The 22,815-nt window shown below is 41.0% G+C and overlaps 1 protein-coding gene and 1 non-coding gene across 2 annotated transcripts in view; one reads left to right on the forward strand and one right to left on the reverse strand.

The window, feature by feature from the left end:
• PSMD12 (proteasome 26S subunit, non-ATPase 12) overlaps positions 1-22,815 on the forward strand; it is a 30,536-nt gene that overhangs the window by 2,504 nt on the left and 5,217 nt on the right. Inside the window, exons 2-9 of the mRNA XM_043585052.1 lie at positions 7,219-7,278; positions 7,365-7,493; positions 12,107-12,214; positions 15,821-15,925; positions 19,009-19,158; positions 19,253-19,387; positions 20,617-20,729; positions 21,415-21,589. Coding sequence (XP_043440987.1) covers positions 7,219-7,278; positions 7,365-7,493; positions 12,107-12,214; positions 15,821-15,925; positions 19,009-19,158; positions 19,253-19,387; positions 20,617-20,729; positions 21,415-21,589 — 975 coding nt within the window. The remainder of the gene's footprint in view (positions 1-7,218; positions 7,279-7,364; positions 7,494-12,106; positions 12,215-15,820; positions 15,926-19,008; positions 19,159-19,252; positions 19,388-20,616; positions 20,730-21,414; positions 21,590-22,815) is intronic.
• LOC122486216 lies at positions 18,287-18,373 on the reverse strand. Its single transcript, XR_006298066.1, has one exon. It is a non-coding gene; the product is annotated as a small nucleolar RNA SNORD35 (small nucleolar RNA).

Genomic DNA, 22,815 nt, shown 5'->3' on the forward strand with positions numbered 1-22,815 from the left:
CAGAAATGTTTAAAACAGAGAATGTTGTGGCCTGTTAAACTATGTAAAATAAAAGCCGTTTGAATTTTTTTTTTTTAAGTTTGTTTATTTTTGAGAGAGAGAAGACACGTGTGCACAAGCTGGAGAAGGACAGAGAGAGAGCGAGAGCATCCCAAGCAAGCTCTGCCAAGGGGTTCCGTCCCACAAACCATTAGATCATGACCTGAGCCGAAGTCAAATGTCAGAGGCTCAACCCACTAAGCCACCCGGTGCTCCTGGATTTTTTTTTTTTTTTTTTTTAAGCCAGTGTGCCAGTGGAACAAAACAGGGTACAGGTGTGGATTCTTTTTGTGAGGGAGGAAGGTAGAGGGCTGGGGATGGGAGAGCATAAATGTCTGTGGTTTTGTTTTTTAATGCAAACCCACAATTTTCAACTTTTGGATTAGACGATTGTCTTACAGTCTAGTTAATTTTTTTTTTTAAGTTTTGTTTTGCCTTCTGTTTGTCATCTTATATTTTCTAACCATTCTGCCAAATGTAAGAAAATACCTATTTAAAGCATTGTATTTTTACATTGGAATGTATGGGACACTTTAGCATGCATTCTTTTGCTTTTTCACTTTAAGCCCATCAGTAAAACTGAAGAAAGTTTTGTTGTTTTTACTTTACTTGTGAAAAAACTAAGGTTCGGGCAGCTTAAGTGGTTTATCCAAGGTCTACAGCAAAGCCAGATCAAGCTCAGGTCTCCTGGCAACAGGTAGTGTTCGTTTTGCTACATCTCACGATATCTTTAAGAGACTTGCTCCCGTGCTTATTTTCCTTACAGCATTTTTAATTTATTTTTTATTTTTATGATGTTTATTTTAAGAGAGTGAGAGTACGAGTTCTTGCACTAATGAGTGGGGTAGAGGCGAGAGAGAGAGAGAGAATCCCAAGCAAGCTTCCCATTATCAGTGCAGAGCCGACTTGGGACTTGATTCCACAAACCTCAAGATTATGACCTGAGCCAAAACCAAGAGTCAGATGCTCAACTGACTGAGCCACCTGGGTGCCCCAAGACAATTTTTATTCTTAATGTGAACAACATTTGCAGGTAAAAATTGTGTGTATAGAAACTTAATAAGAATATACCCAGTGAGAAAAGCAGAGAGCAGAAACCTTCAGAAGGCATCCTGAAGTCTAGACCTGGGTGGTAAAATTGACGAATCCAGGCCATTTGAATCTCCTACAGTTGTGACTTACTACGACTCTGTTTCTGTGTCCTAACACTCAACATAGAACACCAGTCACTAATATTTATTGCTGTGTACTTTCTATATAATGTTAGCTGTTATGATGAAGATAACGTACCTAGTATATTCCAGGCATGTCTTCATAAGTATTGCTTTAATCCTTACAGCAACCCTGTGGGGCAGGAATTATTTTTTTATGCTCATTTCATTTAAGAGAAAATTAAGGGTCAGAGAGCATGAGGGTCTTGCCCTAGGTAGCACAGTGGTGGGCCTGGGATTTAGACCCAAGCAGTCTGGCTGCAGAGCCTGTGTTTTTAACCGTTACGTTCTCCTCTGCTGCCTCTGTGATTGGTATTTGATTGATGAAACAATAAAAGTGATACCAGTTCTTGATAATGGTTAGGGCTTCACCGTCCTATTAGCTAAGAAGTTAAAAATTAATCTGAAGAGGGCCTTTTCTGAACTGTATGTAGTATTTAGCAGTTCTTACTACACAGAGGATCACCACCCCCCTTTTCGATTACACTATATTTGGTACGTGGTTGTTTGGGGATTGTATTCTTAAATTGAATGTATCCTTTGGTTCTCCTTCTTCATGTCTTTCCATTTCATTTGGTTACCTGCAGCCTCTTCTCCCGGAGGAGGTGAAATGTAAAACAGTTTATTGATTGCCAGCAGCTCGGACATAAAGACCCTCTTAAGAAATAGGTAACGTTAGGGGCTTCTGGGTGGCACATTTGGTTGAGCATCTGACCTCGGCCAGGTCACGATCTCACAGTTGGTGAGTTTGAGCCCCATGTCGGGCTCTGTGCTGATAGCTGGAGCCTGGAGCCTGCTTCAGAGCCTGGAGCCTGTCTCCCTCTCTCTCTGCCTGCTCATGCTCGCTCTCTCTCTCTCTCTCTCTCTCTCAAAAATAACAGTAAAAAAAATTTTTTTTTTTTTAATTTATTTTTTTGGGACAGAGAGAGACAGAGCATGAACGGGGGAGGGGCAGAGAGAGAGGGAGACACAGAATCGGAAACAGGCTCCAGGCTCTGAGCCATCAGCCCAGAGCCCGACGCGGGGCTCGAACTCCCGGACCGCGAGATCGTGACCTGGCTGAAGTCGGACGCTCAACCGACTGCGCCACCCAGGCGCCCCCAAAAAAAATTTTTTTTAAAGAAATAGGTCATGTAAAAATACTGGATTAGCTTTAAATTTCAACTACGTGTGGTTAACTTTTTATTGGCCTTTTTCTTGTGTAGGTTGTTTAACAAGTCATTGAAAGGTTGGATCCATTTAGGAGGTAAAAGGTAGAAACATAGAGAACTTACAGATACATAACATACATTGATATGTATGTTGATGATATGTATGTTGAACAAATATACATTGATATGTATGTTGAACAAACTCCTTAGTAAGTTACCTCATTTACAAAGATTTTAATGAGAAAAGTGAGTCACAAAAGTCACATGTTCTAATGAGTTGGTTTTGGTAGCTTTGACCGTCTCCTTCCTCTGAGTTGAAAGGCAGCAAGATGGGGTGGAATTTCAAGAACTGTGAATAGTTAGGAAAGGAGGAAGGTGGTTAGCCATAGCATTGACCGTGGAAGATTTGGAGAAAAAAAGTGGAATAATTAGAGAATTGGGAGTTGTATTTATTGAAGTTGATGGTAGCATCCCCCAGATAGAACTGAATTGCCGGCCATATAACTTACCACATCCTACTTACCTTGACAGTAAGAATCAGGAATTTTGGGTACCTGGGTGGCTCAGTTGGTTGAGTGTCTGACTTCGGCTTAGGTCATAATCTCGAGGTGAGTCAGAAGTTGTAAGCCATTAAGATCATCTGCTAGTTGTGGTCCAGCCATTCAGTGCATACTATGTACAAGTTGGTGTGAGGGAAACAATCGAACAAGGTCCACCCCTGAAGGAAGTTACGGACCACTTAGGAGGCAAGACATGCACATTAATGACTGTAGTACAAGGTATAGAGGGATGTACCGTAGTAGCTACAGAAGCAACATCATGTGCTTGGCCAGGTACTGAGCTGCATTGGTGAAGAGTATAGACACAGTCCCTCCTCTTGCAGAATTTACATTCTAGTGAGATTAGAGAGACCATGAACATTAAAAGAGAAAAGAGTTTGGGGTCATTACAAAGCAGAAAGTCAGTGGGCTTGTTAGTTAAGGAAGTGCTGAATGATTACTGACTTCCGGAGAGTTATTTAAGAATGCCTTCCTGAGAAGGTGACCTCTGATGTTTTGTTGATACCCGCAGATGATGGCTCTAAAGCAGTATGTGATTTCTTCACATGAAGAGTACAGTTCTTTTACTGGTTTGTTTTTTTCTGCTTTTTTTTTTAATGTATTTAGTTTTGTTTTAATTTTCTTTATGTTTATTCATTTTTGAAAGAGAGAGACAGCACAAGCAGGGGTGGGACGGAGAGAGAGGGGGACACAGAATCTGAAGCAGGCTCCAGGCTCTGAACTGTCAGCACAGAGCCTAACAAGGGGCTCGAACTCACTGAACCATGAGATCATGAACTGAGCCGAAGTCGGACACTCAACCGACTGAGCCACCCAGGTGCCCCTGTTTGTTTGTTTGTTTGAGAGAGAGAGAGAGAGAGTTTAAGTGGGGAGGGGTAGAGAGACAGGGAGATACAGAATCCTTAGCAGACTCCAAGCTGTCAGGAAAGAGCACGACATGGGGCTCAAACTCATGAACTGTGACATCATGACCTGAGCCTGAGTTGGCCACTTAACTGACTGAACCACCCAGGTGCCCCTAGAATGCGGTTCTTTAAAACCTATACTTCTGGGGGGCGCCTGGGTGGCGCAGTCGGTTAAGCGTCCAACTTCAGCCAGGTCACGATCTCGCGGTCCGTGAGTTCCAGCCCCGCGTCGGGCTCTGGGCTGATGGCTCAGAGCCTGGAACCTGTTTCCGATTCTGTGTCTCCCTCTCTCTCTGCCCCTCCCCCGTTCATGCTCTGTCTCTCTCTGTCCCAAAAATAAAATAAACGTTGAAAAAAAAAAAACCCTATACTTCTGGGGCACCTGGATGGCTCAGTCAGTTAAGTGGCTGACTCTTGATTTTGGCTCAAGTCATGATCTCACAGTTTGTGGGTTCAAGTCCCACATTGGGCTCTGCACTAATAGTGTGGGGCCCACCTGGGACTCTCTCTCCCTCTCCCCCTCCTGTGCTCTTGTGTGCTGTCTCTCAAAATAAATCAACTTACCAAAAAAAACCGTACTTCTGAATTAAAATACCATAAACAGCGGGTGCCTGGGTGGCTCAGTCATTAAACATCCGACTTTGGCTAAGGTCATGATTTCATGGCTTATGAGCCTCCAGCTTTGTGCTGACAGCACAGAGCCTGGAGCCTGCTTCGGATTCTGTGTCTTCCTCTCTCTCTCTACATCTTTCCTGCTCGCAGTCTCTCTCTCTCTCTCAAAAATAAATGAACATTAAAAAAAAATCTAAAGTGAGTTGATTGGATTAAATAATCTGTGGCAGTCTTTAAGTTCTGAGATTCTTTGATCTTCTATGATTTATTAGCTTTTAACTTTGGAGAATTTATGGAGTTGTTCTTTGTTCTTTTCCTCTGATGGGCATTTAGTTAGCCTTTATTGTACACATGAATCTGTAGAGTTTTCAGAACTGATGCTCTCCTTTGCGTAGGAAACATTGTTACAACGCTAGTCATGGTGTTTCAGATTTAATTACAGTAACCATATATTTCAGAGTTAAAGAAAATTCAAACAATGACCATACAGTACATAATCTGTACTCCATAGAAAATTCATAGTTTAAACGTTATTTTGGAAAATATAGAAAGTATTTTGAAAAACCCAAACATTATCTGTGTCCTTAATTCAAAAACTGTTTAATTACTTTCTTTGATCATTAAACGAGTGGTACTCACGTACTGTCCGTGAATGTCATTAAAATAAAAAAAAGTTCTGGGGCTCCTGGCTGGCTCAGTTGGTGGAGCACATGGCTCTTGATCGCAGGGTTGTGAGTTTGAGCCCATGTTGGGTGTAGAGATTACCTAAAAATAAAATCTTAAAAAAAGGCTCAATCGGTTAAGCATCCAGCTCTTGATTTTGGCTCAGTTCTGAATCTCACAGTACGTGAATTGGAGCCCCCCTTCCCCCCCACACTGACAGCCCGGAGCCTGCTTGGGATTCTCTCTCTCTCTACCTCTCTCTCTCTGTCCCTGCCCTGCTGTCCTGCACAGCCGCGCGCGCTCTCTCTCTCTCTCTCTCTCTCACTCACTCAAAATAAACTTAATTTTTTTTCATTTATAGTTAGAAAAACAATTTCAAAATAAAATCCTTATCACTTTTGATTCATTCATTGTTATTAATACCAGGATCTTAAATACTTGTAATTTTTTTTTGCTGTGGGCTGGTTTTGTTTTTATTAAAATGTGTGGTTTCTAATAGGATGGCTTATTTTAGTCCTGGTGTATTATCATTTAGGTTTATATGATTTGAATTTTGTTACTCCTGTTTTCTAATGTGCGCCCCAGGGGGAATATTTTGTTTTTGCATATGAGATGGAGGTCATTATCAGTTGACCAAAAGGGGTATATTCCATTTGGATCAGTATCTGCTTAAAGGCATGACCTTTGGTATAGCATGTATGGATATTCTCAGGTGGTCTTTATTTCCTTTAAGCACAGTTATAATTTATTTTTTTTAATTTTTTTTAACGTTTATTTATTTTTGAGACAGAGAGAGAGCATGAATGGGGGAGGGTCAGAGAGAAAGAGACACAGAATCTGAAACAGGCTCCAGGCTCCGAGCTGTCAGCACAGAGCCTGACGCGGGGCTCGAACTCACGGACTGCAAGATCATGCCCTGAGCCGAAGTCGGCCGCTCAACCGACTGAGCCACCCAGGTGCCCCAGTTATAATTTATTTTTAAAGGCATTGAAAAATTAGGGGCACCTGGCTGGCTCAGTCGGCAGAACCTGCATCTCGTGATCTCAGGGTCGTGAGTTCAAGCCCCACTTTGGCCATACAGCTTACTTTAAAAAAAAAAAAAAAAAAGTCATTGAAAAATAAAACCAGGGTTTCTTGTCCTTTTACCACCAGATATCCTTTTTATTTTTCCTCAAAACTTCATGTTTTAAGTTTATTTATTTGTTTTGAGAGAGACAGACAGAGCGAGAGGGGGAGGAACAAGGAGAGAATCCGAAACATGCTCTCTGCTACCAGTGTGCTAAGCCCAGCACGGGGTTTGAACTCCCCAACCGTTGAGATCGTGACCTGAGCCGAGATCAAGAGTTAGAAGTTTAACTGACTGAGCCACTCAGGTGCCCCTCAGAACTTCGTGTATTAAAGTATTTGTTATGGTGACTTCATAGAGAAATCACTCATTTTCCCCATTTTTCTTCTTTAAAGATACATGTGACTGCCAATTAAGAGTCTATTCAGAACAAGATAATCTGATATTACCACACTGAGTTGATAATTAGAATCCAAAACAAAGACTTGAGGTTTTTCTCAGGTGTTAAATTATTGTTCTATATTCAGTTTCTCTTAGGTGATTTGAAATGTTAAAAATAGCTTGTGGACCCCAAGTTGGAAACCACTGACTTAAGGAGTCCACAGGAAAAGCAAGCGCTACGATGGAAAGGAACAAAACAATAATAGTAATGGGAATGGACCTTTTCCTCAAAAATGGATTTTTTTTCTTTTTGTGTCAGAAACCTCTCATTTAAATTTTTTTTTTTCAACGTTTATATATTTTTGGGACAGAGAGAGACAGAGCATGGACGGGGGAGGGGCAGAGAGAGAGGGAGACACAGAATCGGAAACAGGCTCCAGGCTCCGAGCCATCAGCCCAGAGCCTGACGCGGGGCTCGAACTCACGGGCCGCGAGATCGTGACCTGGCTGAAGTTGGACGCTTAACCGACTGCGCCACCCAGGCGCCCCAGAAGCCTCTCATTTTAGACTGTTGTTTGGTTTTGTGTCGCTGGTAGTGTTTTCATTGTTCGTTTGTATCTTTTGTTTTAGGAAGGAAGACTTCAAGAAGTCATTGAAACCCTTCTCTCTTTGGAGAAACAGACCCGCACCGTGAGTAGATGATAGTGAAACCTCAGTTATCGTTGATTTTATTTAACAATGTTCCGTTGACTCTCAGCATATTTTCATTCTTCCAGGCTTCTGATATGGTGTCTACATCCCGTATCCTAGTTGCAGTGGTGAAGATGTGCTATGAGGCTAAAGAATGGGATTTACTTAATGAAAATATTATGCTTTTGTCAAAAAGACGGAGCCAATTAAAGCAAGTGAGTTCGTGACTGCTCATAAAACAAATACATTTGCATTTAAATAAGGACATTTAGAAAACCTTTCTGTGAATCTGTTTTAAATTACTGTTAAATCAGCATTACAACATTCTAGACGGTTTTTAAAAATTCTGTCCATATTTTCATGTCAGCTGCTTTTATGTTGTTTTTTCTCCTAGTTTTCATATATTTGCATATTTTTACAAAATTGTGCTGAGAATGTTGGTGCAGCTTTGTTCTGTTTCCGTGTTGCTCCCTATCTTCATATTTATTATTTTAAGTGATTGTGTTATAAGCCATCAAGCTGATAATCTATCATTTACTTAATCATGTATTTGGGGGCATCTGAGTGGCTCGGTCAGATAAGCCTCCAGCTTTGGCTCAGGTCATGATCTCGTGGTCTGTGGGTTCGAGCCCCGCATTGGGCTCTGTGCTGACAGCTCAAGAGCCTGGAGCCTGCTTCAGATCCTGTGTCTCCCTCTCTCTCTGCCCCTCCCTTGCTCGCACTCTGCCTGTCTGTATCTCAAAAATAAACAAAGGTTAAAAAAAATTTTTTTAATCATGTCTTTCATTAAACATTTAATTAATATTTCACTTATTTTGAGGCAGTTTTTCAGACATTTTAACTACTTATTTTGTTTAAAGGTTATGTATGTTCTCTTTTGGTGTTTTGGGGAAGCTAGATTTTACTGTTTCCCTGTTCTTTTGCTTAAGGTTTTTTGTTTTGTTTTTTAAGTAAACTCCATCCCCAACATGGGGCTTGAACCCATGACCCCAACATCAAGAGCCCCATGTTCTATGAACTGAGTTGGCCGGCACCCCTTTCGCTTGAGATATTTAAATGACCCTCTGTACAAAAGAGTCCACTTTTGTCATTTACATCTCATCTTTCAAGTACTGTTCCCTGAGTAGCTTCTGGGTTTTTATTTTTTGCTTTCAAATAAAGGTATTGACGTTGTAAAAAGGGGAGTAGTAGAACCAAAAAACAAATAGGGTGTTCTTGTTCAAATCCCTTGTTTTATTAGTTTACAGCTAGAGTGAACTTAGTGATAGAGTGGGTGAAATTATTTTTTGCAAAAAACAATTTGTTGTTCTTTTTTTAGATAAGTTTACATGCATATAATTTGTTGTCAAGAATTAACATAGAGGGACACCTGGCTGGCTCAGTCAGTGGAGCGTGCGACTTTTGACCTCGGGGTCGTGAGTTCGAGCCCCGTGTTGGGTGTAGAGATTACTTAAAATATCTTTTAAAAAAGAATTCACATCGATTTGAGGCAATCTAGTACATGTGAATGCGAAATTCCTTTAAATATGCCTTTTGTTGCTCAGTTCTGTGCTTTCAGAGACCATCATAGAGTTGGTTGAGAGACTGGCATAGATGAGTCATTGCCTTCCTCTGGTTTTCTGAGATTTGCTTGCTATGGGACGATTTGGAAAGGGCTGCTTCCCTAGACATCTTGAGGTAGCCTGGCTTAAACGAAAATGTGTTTTGTATAGGACTGATGCCATTCAAACAAAGCACGTATCCTAAACTAAAGGTTTAATAGAGTCCTAGCATTTCAGAACTAGTAGAGGGACTGTTAACTCTGTCCCTTTTCTGATTGAGAAACTGACATTTCTATGTAAGACTCTTGGAATGTGAAGAAATGTGCCAGGTCACCTTTGGTTCAGTACAGAATATGATCCCTGATGGTAGTGTAGTACCTCTTTAACAAGTGCCCTAAAGGTGACTTATTTTTTATTTTACTTTTTTTAAGTTACACACACACTCCCAGCAGTATACAGTAAGTGACACACAATGTCAGCGGTGCTAGGAGACCTGATAGGAGGAAGAGAGGGTTTTGATTACATTTGTCTGGGGGGGGGGGGGGGGGGCAGGAGGGGGGGAGCGTCCCGGAGAAAGAGGAGTGTGAGCCCTCTCCCAGCTGGCTGACGGATGACCCCGACTGCAGTGGCACTGCCCTTTTCACCGTGACAACAATGTTATGTCTTAGCTCTGGAAGGTGCTTAGGGACTCAGAATGTCTCTTTCCTTTTCCCATAATTACTTTTTACCTAAAGCTTTTCTTTCTGCTTTACCAGACTTAGAAAGTAATGATTTTCTTAAAATAACCTTTTCTGGATTGCTTAAAATTAATGGTTTCTAATTCACTGTCTGTCACTTGAGCCCAGGGGGTAAGCCTCACTCCTACCATGACTTACCTAATGACTTGTGTTTTTCTCAGAGAGCAGCAGGATGTTCACTTGTCATTAGAATATTGATATAACTGTTTTGTTTGTTTTTCTTTTACCCCATCTGATTTCTGTTAATGTAGTTTTTACACAGCTTTTAGAATTACTAATTTGTATGCCCTTGTAGAAATCATTATTATAATTAGTGTTGGAAGGATCATGGTTTTTTGGTTGTTTTTTTTTTTTTAATTTTTTTTTTTAACGTTTATTTTTGAGACAGAGCGAGACAGAGCATGAACGGGGGAGGGTCAGAGAGAGGGAGACACAGAATCTGAAACGGGCTCCAGGCTCTGAGCTGTCAGCACAGAGCCCGACGGGGGGCTGGAACTCACGGACCGCGAGATCACGACCTGAGCCGAAGTCGGACGCTTAACCGACTGAGCCACCCAGGCGCCCCAGAAGGATCATGTTTTGAGATACAAAGTGTCCCAGACCCTTGCTGAAAGAGTTGTGTTTTACAATAAAACCTTTATTTTCTGGAACTCCTGTGTGTCTCTGAATGGCCATTTTTTCAGTTAATTAGAAGTTTGACCTGAACTACCTGAATATTGTTTTTTAAGGAAATCTTTGCAAGATATACAATGGGATTTTTTTTTTCCCAGCATGATTGAGGTACAGTTGACAGCAAGATATTCTGTTTACTTTTCTGCTGTCTTAAACAAAATATATTTAATATAGTTTAACATTTTCTTTATGACAAAGAGTCCTAATTATTATTCTCAATGATTATCATAACTGATAATGCTGTTCAGAGTCTATATTCGAGGTTGCAAACTACAGGCCACGGTCCAAATCCCACCTGCCAGCTTTGTAAATAGAGTTTTTGGAACACAGCCACACCCATTATATATTGTCTGGCAGCTTCTGAGGTTACAAAGGCAGTTGAATAGTTGAGGCAGAAACCCTATGGCCCACAAAGTTTAAAATATTTACTGTGTAAATGTTTACTAAAACATACAGAGAAGTTTTGCTGACCCCTGACCTAGAATGTTAGAGCTAGAGGAAATGTATCCAACCCACTTACATTATCTGAGAAACCTGGGCAGGGGATGCTGTGACTTTCAATGTCCTGTTTCATTGAGGGGAGTATGGGTGATTGTGGCTTCTCCGCCCTCCTGAGGCCCGGCGGGGGGGGGGGGGGGGGGCTGCTAAACCCTCTGCCTCTGCTACGGACTCTTTCTTAACTCACAGTATCTGCTAGCTGTGGCTTCATTGCTGTTCATAGCCACTGGTGACCCCTGCTTTTCTCTTGTCCTTTTTCCCCCTTTCGTCTGTTACAACTTCTTCCATGCTTTTTTGTTTGGCTCCAAAAAAGCTAGCTAGGAAGCCTTCTAATAGACATCGTCAAATACCCCTTTTATGTAATCATGTATGTTCGCTCTTTGTAGTAGGGAGGGGTAAAGTCTTTGCACCTGAGGTTTTCTTAACCTTTTTACGTTATTCCTGGGTGTTCAGTACATCTTAGCTGTCAGAGACATTTTGATTTTTTTTGTTTAAGCAAGCTCTATGCCAAACATGGGGGTAGAACTCACGGCTCTTGAGATTAAAAGTTGCATGCTCTAGGGGCACCTGGGTGGCTCAGTCTGTTAAGCGTCTGACTTCAAGTCAGGCCATGATCTCGTGGTTTGTGAGTTGAAGCCCCATGTCAGGCTTGTGCTGACAACTCAGAGCCTGGAGCCTGCTTCAGATTCTGTGTCTCCCCTTCTCTCTCTGCCCCTCCCTGCTCACTCTGTCTCTCTCAAAAATAAATAAAACATAAAAAAAAAAAAAAAAGTTGCATGTTGTACCAACTGAGCTAGCCAGGCACCAGGCACCCCCTCCCTTTTATTTTTTTAAGATTTTATTTGTGTATTTATTTATTTAACAGAATGGAAAGTATACCTATTCTTTTTTTTTTTTTTTTTTTTTTACCTTAAGGTTTATTATTTATTTGGGGAGAGCGAGCAAGTGAGAGAGGAGTGGAGGGAGAGAGAGAAAATCCCAAGAAGGCTCTACACTGTCAGGGCAGAGCCCGATATGGGGCTCCAACTCATGAACCATGAGATCATGACCTGCGCTGAAGTTGGACACAACCAACTGAGCCACCAAAGTGCCTCCAAGATTTTATTTTTCTAAGTAATTTCTACACCCAACATCAGGCTCTAACCTATAATCCCAAGATCAAGAGTTGCACGCTCCACTGACTGAGCCAGCCAGACACCCCTTACTTTTAAGTAACCTCTTCACCCGACTCGAATCCACAACCCAGAGATCACATTAAGAGTTGCATGCTCTACGAACAGAGCCAGCCAGGCACCCCTTATGTTTCGTTATGGGCATAATACTTCTTTTTTAACTGTATGAGAAATGAATCTTGCTTATGAATGGTTTTTATTATTTTAGGCTGTTGCAAAAATGGTTCAACAGTGCTGTACTTACGTCGAGGAAATCACAGACCTTCCGATCAAGCTTCGATTAATTGATACTCTGCGAATGGTTACAGAAGGCAAGGTAAGTTTTCCATTGGCATAACTCATAGTGGAAATTACTATCCTTTCTGTGTTCAGAGATATTTAGATATGCAGACATTAGATCAGTATATATTTAAGATGACAAAATAGGTCATCACCTTGATTCAACCATTATCTTTGTACTTTTCCTTGTAGTATCTTCCCATTTACACATGAATATATTTAAAATAGTGGCAGTCTTGATATATCCAGATTTTTCTGGGAATTAGTGATCTTACTCCAAATTTACATGTGGCAATAATTAAAGATAAAGTTAATTCTTCACCCTGGCCTAGATCTGCTTGAGAAATCTATGCTTGGGATAGCTACAGTTTTAGTCTACTATTTAAATTAATAGAGGGACTCCTGGGTGTCTCAGTTAAGCATCTGACTCTTGATTTCAGCTCAGATCATGATCTCATTCCTGAGATGGAGCCCTTCGTCAGGCTCCATGGGGAGTATGGAGCCTGCTTGGGGTTATCTGTCTCCCTCTCTCTCTGCCCCTCCCCAGCTCACGTGCACGTGTACTCGCTCTCTCAAAACAAATAAAAAAAAAGAGTATTGGGGTGCATGTCTGGCTCAGTTGGGAGAGCTTGTGACTCTTGGAGTCCTGAGTTCCAGCCCCATGATGAGTGTAGTTTACTTAAGAATTAATAGTAACAGGGGTGCCTGGGTGGCTTACTTAGTTAAGCATCCAACTGAATTTCGGTTCGGTCATGATCTCATGGTTCATGAGTTAAGCCCTGTGTCAAGCGCTGACAGTGCAGAGCCTGCTTGGGATCCTGTCTCTCCCTCTCTCTCTGCCCCTTTCCTGCTTGTGCTCGCTCGCTCTCAAAACAAAGTAATTGAGTATTTGCAGTGTAAACTTAATTTTAAAACTTTCACTGTCTTACCAGAATCTGTTTGTATTTGTTTTGATGCTTTTTTTTTCCCTCCTAATCTTGTTTCTTTAAAAACGGCAAATATAAAATGGTGACTGGGGTAAATATATTTTTTTCCTGGACAGATATTTGTGATTTGAGGACAAAACTTTAGCTTATGTTTAACTTCTTGGGTCTTGGTTTGACTGTCCCATCAGTTCAGTAAATGTTTATTGAGCACCTGTGTTGTGCTAGATCCAGAATGAACATGACGCTGTTCTTTAACACCGCAAAGAGATCCATCAGAAAAATAGTCACTGCGCTGTCTCTCGACAGTGGCAGTGGGTCTGCCGTTCCCATGTCACAGAGGCAGGATGTGATGGCTGAGCTGGCTTTTTAAGAATGAATAGAAATTTGGGGCACCTGGGTGGCTCAGTTAAGTGCCCAACTCTTGATTTCAGCTCGGGTCGTGATTTCACAGTTCGTGAGTTCAAGCCCCACGTCGGGCTCTGTGTTGACAGTGTGGAACTTGCTTGGGAGTCTCTCTCTCTCCCCTTTTCTGTCTGCCCCTCCCGCACTCGTGTGCACTCTCTCTCTTTTTCAAAATAAATAACGTTTTTGGGGCGCCTGGGTGGCACAGTCAGGTAAGCATCTGATTTCAGCTCAGATCGTGATCTCTCACTTTGTGAGTTTGAGCCCCGCGTCGGACTCTGTGCTGACAAGCTCAGAGCCTGGAGCCTGCTTCAGATTCTGTGTCTCACTTTCTCTCTGCCCCTCTCTTGCTAGTGCTCTTTGTCTCTCAAAAACAAACGTTAAAAAAAATTATTTTTTTAAATAAAGTTTTTTTAAAAAAACGAATAGAAATTTGGGGCACCTGGGTGACTGAGTCAGTTGACTGTCCAACTCTTGATTTCAGCTCAGGTCACGACCCCATGGTTCGTGGGATCAAGCCCACATAAGGGCTCTGCGTGGTGCCTGCTTGGAATTCTCTCCTTTTCTCTCTCTCTGTCCTTCCCCCACTTGTACACTCTCTGTGTCTCTCAAATAAATAAACTTTATTTAAAAAAAAAAGAAGAAGAATAGAAATTCACAGGGGTAGGGGCATAGGGAGAACGGCAGTTTAGACATAGGGAAAATTCTATACAAATATGTCAAAGTAAGAAACACATGGAACATTTAGGAAAGTGGAAGTAGTTTGTTATTCTTGGAGATTAAGGTTTTTGGGGGTGGAGTGGGAAAAAGGGTTGCTGCAGAGCAAAGGCTGAAGGGACAAGCAAGCCCAAACATGAAAATTACTTCCCTAGACTTGATTAGGCTATAGTTCTTTAAAAAAAATTTTTTTTTGTTAGGTTTATTCATTTTTCAGAGGCAGAGAGAGATGGTGTGTGAGCGGGGGAGGGGCAGACAGAGGGGGAGACACAGAATCCGAGGCAGGCTCCAGACTCTGAGCTGTCCGCACAGAGCCCAACATGGGGCTGAAACTCACGAACTGTGAGATTGTGACCTGAGCTGAAGTTGGACACTCAACCTACTGAGCCACCCAGGTGTCCCTCCCGATTAGGCTGTAGTTCTATTTTTTATGTTTAATTTGTCGGAAATTATATCATCTAACATTACATAGCTGCAAAAAATGCTCATAACTTTAATACTTAAGATCAGATATTTTTATCTTTTTTCTTTTTTTTTTTTTTAAAGTCAGCTCTGTGCCCAACATGGGGCTTGAACTTATGACCCCAAGGTCAAGAGTTGCATATTCTACTGACTGAGCCAATCAGGAGCCCCTCAAATAATTCTTTTAAAGGCACTGTGCTGTTTTCTGTGCTATTTAACATAGCATATGGTTCTATTACTCATTAAACACAAGGATTTCATATTTAGGTTCTCAAAGTAAAGCTACAAAATATGGATAATGTTTTGTAGAAACATTTTGTTAAAAAATTATGTGATTGTGAGATGTAAAATCACACAGCTGTATTTGTACATGGAGGATAAAGTGTACCATAACTGGATGATAAATACTATTAGGCTTGGTTTGAATAATAGTTCAATTCTACCTTTAAAATTTTAACACACACACACATACATGCACACAAATTTAACACATTTGGGGGCACCTCAGTGGCTCAGTCAGTTGAGCATCCCACTTTTTTTTTTTTTTTTTAATGTTTTTTGGTGTTTGTTTATTTTTGAGAGAGAGAGACAGAGCGTGAACAGGAGAGGGGCAGAGACAGAGGGAGGCACAGAATCCAAAGCAGGCTCCAGGCCTGAGCTGACAGCACATGAACTGCGAGATCATGACCTGAGCCAAAGTTGGATGCCCAACTGACTGAGCCACGCAGGTGCCCCTTGACCATCCCACTCTTGGTTTTCACCCACTCAGGTGAAGATCCCAGGGTCATGGATCAAGCCCTGCATCTAGCTTTGCCCTGTGCTTGGAGCCTGCTTGAACTTTCTCTCTTTCCCTCTGCCCCTCTGCCTCACTCACTTGTTCTCTCTCAAAACTAGGGGCACCTGGGTGGCTCAGTTGGTTAAGTGTCCAACTCTTGATTTTGGCTCATGGTTCATGAGTTCCGGTCCCGCGTTAGGCTCTGCACTGACGGCACGGAGCCCACTTGGGATTCGCCGTTTCAGTCTCTCTCTCCACCCCTCCCCTGCTCGTGTGCTTGCTCACTCTCAAAAATAAACATTTAAAAAACTTTTAATACATATCTGAGAATTTTCATAATACAGATTTCTCATATTTGTAGATTTATGTTGAAATTGAGCGTGCTCGACTGACTAAAACATTAGCAACCATAAAAGAACAAAATGGTGATGTGAAAGAGGCAGCCTCCATTTTACAAGAGTTACAGGTAAGGAGTTGTATTTAGAATGTGAAAATCCTGATATTTAGTCGGCAGTGTTTCTTGTAGATAGAGCTTATTTTGGCACCTGGTCACTTCTTCAAAACTACCAAGGTTGAGGGTGAGGGCAGTGGAGGGTGGGGTTATTCAAGTACCTGAGAATTATGTCATTATGGTCCCAACTAAACTGCTAAAAAAAGTTGTGAAGAAAAGTTAGAAGCAATGAATCAGTCTTGATGTGTGCTATTATTTTAACATTTTCATCCTCTTTAGAACTTAAATCAGTAATTCATGTACTGTTTACTGATGCGTTAGGGATTTGCTGTTAATCATCAGTTTCGTTTTAAATGAATACTTGATTGTTGGTCAATTTCTAGACTAAATTGGTTTAACAAAGACAAATTGCATCATAATTTGCTATGTTTCAGGACAGATTTTTAGGAGAGATCTTAAAATGAGATAGCAAAGAGCTAAGAAATCTGAGAAAAGCCATAGACTCCCTAATAAAAAAATGTACCTGAACTACACTCAAAATTTTGCTTATAATTTTGGCCCATCACGGTTTCCCCAGTAAGTTAAATTGCTTATTCTGATTTTTCAGTCATGTGCCATTTTAGCCAAAGGAAGGGAAACCATAATACTGAGAGGATCTTGTGTGCTCTGCGTTGTCTGTGTTCTTTTTTTTGAAGCATGTCTTGAGTTCTCTATACACTTTATCTTATTTAATGTTCACACACGACACTATTTCTATCCCCATTTTTCTGCCAAGGAAACTGAAATTTAAAAGGATTAAGTAATGTGCCTAAAGTCATTGCCAAGAATTGGTAGAGTTCAGATTCATACTAGTTCTGTTTGACTTCAAACTTCTTTTCTTCTTTTTAATTAAAAGACTGTATTTTTTGGAGCAGTTTTAGGTTCGCAACAAAGTTGAGTGGCCAGTACAGAGAGTTCCCATATAGCCCCCGATGCACCATCCCCCCCACACCCACACATACACACGCACCACTTCCCCTCCTGCCAGCATCTCGAACCAGAGTGGTTCGTTAGTTACGGTTGATGAACCTGTGTCAACACGTGATCACCCAAAGTCTATAGTTTGCCTTAAGGTTCACTCTTGATGTTGTACATTCTGTGGATTTTGACAAATGTCTAATGATGTGTGTTTATCAGTGTAGTACCGTACAAAATAGTTCACTGCCCTAAAAATTCTCTATGCTCTAACTATTCCTCCCTCTCTCCACTCCCCCACCGCCTGGCAACCACTGATCTTTCTACCATCTCCATAGTTTTGTCTTTCAACCAGGAGGATCATGTGCCCCACGATTTAACATCCTCTGAAATATTCTTGCCAGAAAAAATCACCTCAATTATATAAAGCTTCTAGGTTTAACTACCAGTTTACAAGATACACTGGGGACAGAGGAGCTTATTAAATGATACCACAGGGATGCAGTCAGTGTAATTTAGACTCCAGGAAACTGTAGGATGATTGGCTTGATTTTGTCAATAAATAAATGGCAAGGCTAAAAGAAACTTACCTACCACTTGCAAAGTATAAGCCTTATTTGGATTCTGATTTAATTAAATGAGATATTGAGGACTGACTAGATATTTAGTGATCTAAGAAATTTTTAGGTATGATCATTTTTTTTTTCAGTTTCTCTTTTAGAAATACATACTGAAATAAATGTGAGATGTTACCTGAAATTTGCTTCAAAATGCTTGACACATGCAGAGTGAGTGAACATACATAGATGGAACATCGATGGTTTCATTCCTTAGGGATTTGCATACATACATTCATCAGTGTATACGTTTTTATTTTCTTTAATAAAAAAATTACAAAGACCATGAAAAACCTTTTCAGACCTAATAATAATAGCCTTACTTCATTTTACTTTGTTATTCTACATTTTATAAATTCATTTGCAATATGTGTGTACCAAGTATTAAAAATGTTTTTATAGTATTTGACATAACTGGTTTTCTATGGTGTATCTGTTGCATATTGACTGTAACTGTACATCCTGCATCCGTTTGGAGTCATGTCAGCCTTGTTATCCGAATTATAAAAAGGCTAGAACCTCTTTTTTTCCTTAATTTTTTTATTATATAAATAGCCTGCAAGTGGCATCGTATTTTGGGTTCAGAATTGTAATTTCCTCACTAGCCATGAGGAAAACGCAAATTAAAACCACAGTGAGATATCCCTACACACGTATTAGAACAGCTCAGAAAAAAAAATACAATACCAAGCGCTGGCAGGGATGCGAAGTGATGAGAACTCTCATCCGTTGCTGATGGGAATGAGAAATGGTGCAGTCACTCTGAGAAACAGTTTGGCAGTTTCCTTCTTTTTCTTTTTTTCTTTTCCTGGCATCGGCTGAGCCGTTGGCATTATCGGCGCTGGCCACAGTGCCATCCACAGACCATCGTGAGAAAGGGCCATCGTCTGCAGTTTGGCAGTTTCTTACGAAGCTGAACGTATGCTTGCCAGACGACCGAGCAGTCCACTTCTTGTGCCCAAGAGAAATGAAAACTTAAGTTCACACTCAACCTGTCCACTGGTGTTCAGAGTAGCCTTGTTAGTGATGGGCACAGGTTGGAAACGGCCCAGCTGTCCTTCAGCCGGGGAGTGGATAAACTGGTTCCTCCACACAGTGGAACACTTCGTGGCCGTAAAAAGGAATGGACCTGTTGTTTCAGAATCATTGGCTGTCGAGGGTTCAAAGTGGGGGAACTACGTGACTGTAACGGGGTAGCACGAGGGAGTATTTGGGGCTGAAAGAACTGTTCTGTATCTCGATTGTGATGGCGGTTAAACTACATAGGTTAACTACATAGTTCTACTATTGTTAACTACGTAGGTGAAAATTCACAGAACTTTTTATGCCAGAAGAAAAAATAGCCATTTAGTATATATTTTTTAAAATTGTAATTTCCTGGAGGAAACCAGCTTTTTAGATCATCATCAGTACTCTGTCAGTGTGCGAGAAGTTTCTTGTTATTGGACAGGCGTGAATGTTTTAATACATTTAACTTTGCAGTTTTTAAAAATTAACAAATATAAACTTACTTGGGGACTTCGCTAGGTGGAAACCTACGGATCAATGGAAAAGAAAGAGCGAGTGGAGTTTATTTTGGAGCAGATGAGGCTCTGTCTAGCTGTGAAGGATTACATTCGTACACAAATCATCAGCAAGAAAATAAACACCAAATTTTTCCAGGAAGAAAATACAGAGGTAAGCATGTCTCTTAACTACAAGTTTACTATAGGAGTATTTGGGGGAAAAAACCATAAGCCCCAATTTATTTTATCAACTTTTTTTTTTCCAGAAATTAAAGTTGAAATATTATAACTTAATGATTCAGCTGGATCAACATGAGGGGTCCTATTTGTCTATTTGTAAGCACTACAGAGCAATATATGATACTCCCTGTATACAGGCAGAAAGTGAAAAGTGGCAACAGGTAAGAATATATTCTTTTTTTTTTTTTTTTTTCAACGTTTATTTATTTTTGGGACAGAGAGAGACAGAGCATGAACGGGGGAAGGGCAGAGAGAGAGGGAGACACAGAATCAGAAACAGGCTCCAGGCTCTGAGCCATCAGCCCAGAGCCCGACGCGGGGCTCGAACTCACGGACCGCAAGATCGTGACCTGGCTGAAGTCGGACGCTTAACCGACTGCGCCACCCAGGCGCCCCAAGAATATATTCTTATACTGGATGTCGATACTTATTAGAAAGAATTTGCAATTTTAAGTTTAACTTCAGTAATCATAAGCAGTTGTATGGTGCTGCTTTCTATTCAGTGTGTTGACAATTCAGTTTATCTTTACTGATTCAAACAAATTGTGGCGATACTCTAAATTCTTTGTCACTTTTGAAGAATGTAGGTTTGCTATTTAAAGTGTGTATAGCGGCACCTGGATGGCTCAGTGGGTAGAGCATGCAACTCTTGATCCTTGAGGTTGTGAGCTCAAGCCCCATGTTGGGTATAGAGGTTACTTAAAATACAGGGCACCTGGGTGGCTCAAATCAGTTCAGCATTCGACTTTGGCTTAGGTCATGATCTCAAGACTCGTGGGTTCGAGCATTCAATTTCGGCTCAGGTCATGATCTTGAGGCTTGTGGGTTGGAGCCCTGTGTCGGGTTCAGTGCCAACGGCACAGAGCCTGGAGCCTCTTTGAGTTCTGTGTCTCCCTCTCTCTCTCTCACCCTCCCCTGTTCATACTCTTTCTCTCTCTCAAAAATAACTATTTTTAAAAGTTAAAAAATAATAAAATAAATGAAAGTAAATATGTATAGCAGGTCACTTGCTAATAAGGTTACAAGCAAGACCTGGCATTACTTTGGAAAATTATTTCACAATACTGTTTCAAATAGTTGATAGGTCTATTCCACATTTGTGCTGCTAACTTGTTATAAGAACTTTTTCTGTATACATTGTCACCGAAAAAGATGTCAGCCCAGAGAGTAATTCAGATTAGCGAGGATTTACGTAATTGCTCCAGAAAAACTTATGACAGAAAGCCACTGTGTAAAGATCAGCTTGATAGGGTGTTTATTCCCTAAGACTTGAGTACAATACCAAACATGAATATAGACAATTCTCTGGTGATTTTTTTTAGTTCCTGCCAAAGTTTCCATTTTGTTTCTAAGCTTACATATAATCCGTTGTGTTATAAAACATTTGTAGGCTCTGAAAAGTGTTGTCCTCTATGTGATCTTGGCTCCTTTTGACAATGAACAGTCAGATTTGGTTCACCGAATAAGTGGCGACAAGAAGTTAGAAGAAATTCCTAAATACAAGTAAGTACGTTTATAGCTAAAGTAGCAGAAACACCATCATGAAAGAAAATTGGTTAATCTAAGTGTGCACCTTCTTACTTGGTTGCTGATGGATTGTATTGGCGAATAAAGCTAGAGTTCATAAAATAGCGAAATGTGTTTTCACGCTGTATTCGAAATTACACTCTTCGTTCTAAACCACTTATCAAGTAGAAGTTGCATTTCAAGCTCACTTTAGCAGCTTTTGGTTAATTAACCATTTGATAAAGTTTTAGTAATTTGGGGCTTCGTGATTTTCAGAAGTACATACTATATGAAACAGACACACGCTTCATAAGCACAGTGGGCTTTTATTTAAAAGCTGTTTTTTTCTTTTATCTGCCTCATTAGTAAGTTTACATTAATTATTCCAGAGATTGGCAAATACGTTGCAGTAGGGGGTAGAATGTTAAGTAGGGGAATGCTCCGTTCAGAATTACTATGGAAAAAATGATAGTAAAGTAGGCAAAATAAATAATAATCAGGGGCTCCTGGCTGGCTCAGTCGGAAGAGTGTGCGACTCTTGATCTCAGGGTCCTAACTTTGAGTCCCCGTTGAGTGTAGAGATTTTATAAGTACAGTCTTTGTCAGTTTTTAAACATTTGCTGTTATATTAGATAAAACAATTTTTACAGATTGGGAATATTAAGTTTTATACAATTTACAGGGATCTTTTAAAGCTTTTTACCACAATGGAGCTGATGCGCTGGTCCACGCTCGTTGAAGACTATGGACTAGAATTAAGGAAAGGGTCTCCCGAGAGTCCGGCAACTGATGTGTTTGGTTCTACGGAGGAAGGTGAAAGAAGGTGGAAAGACCTGAAGAACAGAGTCGTTGAACACGTAAGAATCTGGCATGGTGGATGGGGCACCTGGCTCAGTCAGAAGAGTGTGCGACTCTTGATCTCAGGGTCATGCGTTCGAGCCCCATGTTGCGCACAGAGATGGCCGAAAAAAATAAATAGTGAAGAAAAAAAAAAGGCATGACAGAGTTGCCAACCTGGAAGTAAAGTTGAGCATAAACTTTGATTTTTAAGTTTGATAGTCCAATGTTTCTTTGGAGGTTATGTCTTTAGTTCTTTGCTTTAGGATTTTTTGGAGATAGGGAGGCTATTCCCAATGTAATAGAGATGTAAATTTGTTATTTAAATGTTCATTGTATATTTTCCCAAAGCACATCAGAATTTATCACCTCCCTCTTACTCCCTCTTCCCCCCGCCCACCACCACATTCCCCCATTTTTGGCTTCTCAGAAAACTATGTTTTAGCATGCTTATTTTGTGGGGACCTCTCGAGAATCCAAAATTTTACGGCATATAAACCAGCAGGAAATTCTTAAGAATGCGGGGGGTAGTTGTGGGTGAAAGGAGTGTTTTCCGTCTGATACTCACTTGGTGGTTTGGAGAATGGGTAACATGTCTTAAACCTGACCTTTGATCTTGGTGTCACTACAAATTGAATTAGCTCAGCATTCATTCACATAACATCCTATTGAGCCTTCTGTGTGCCAGACACTGTTCAAAGTGCTGAGGCATGTGGGAAAGGAAGACTTGGGCCCTGCTTTCAGAGAGCTTAAACAGAAATCATAGGAAAGATGCATTTATAAATAAAAGCGTTACAGGGGCACCCGGGTGGCTCAGTTGGTAAAGCATTCGAGCCTTGATTTCAGCTCAGGTCATGTCCTTTCAGTTTGTGAGTTCACCCCGCATGGGGCTCTTTGCAGACCGCGTGGAGCCTGCTTGGGCTTCTCTCTCGCTCCCTCTGCCCCTCCCCCGTTCGTGGACATGCACACGCTCTTGCTCTCTCTCAGAATACAAATAAATAAACTTTAAAAAAATGTTACAGATATTAGGGTACAAGTATATATCGAATGGAGTAGGGCATGAGGAGAAAGTTGATTGGTTCTGCCTGAAAGAACAGTCAGGCAAGAGCTGCGGTTAATTGACACAGGAGGGAAGATTCGTAAGAAGAGAACCAGGTTAGCGTGCAGGTGGGATAGTCTGAGCAAAGGCATGGAGACACCGACCAGCAGGGGAACCCTAGGGCCTCCAAGAACAGGGCTCAGCCAG

This window comes from Prionailurus bengalensis, chromosome E1 (assembly GCF_016509475.1).
Source record: "Prionailurus bengalensis isolate Pbe53 chromosome E1, Fcat_Pben_1.1_paternal_pri, whole genome shotgun sequence".
Taxonomy (NCBI): Eukaryota; Metazoa; Chordata; class Mammalia; order Carnivora; family Felidae; genus Prionailurus; species Prionailurus bengalensis.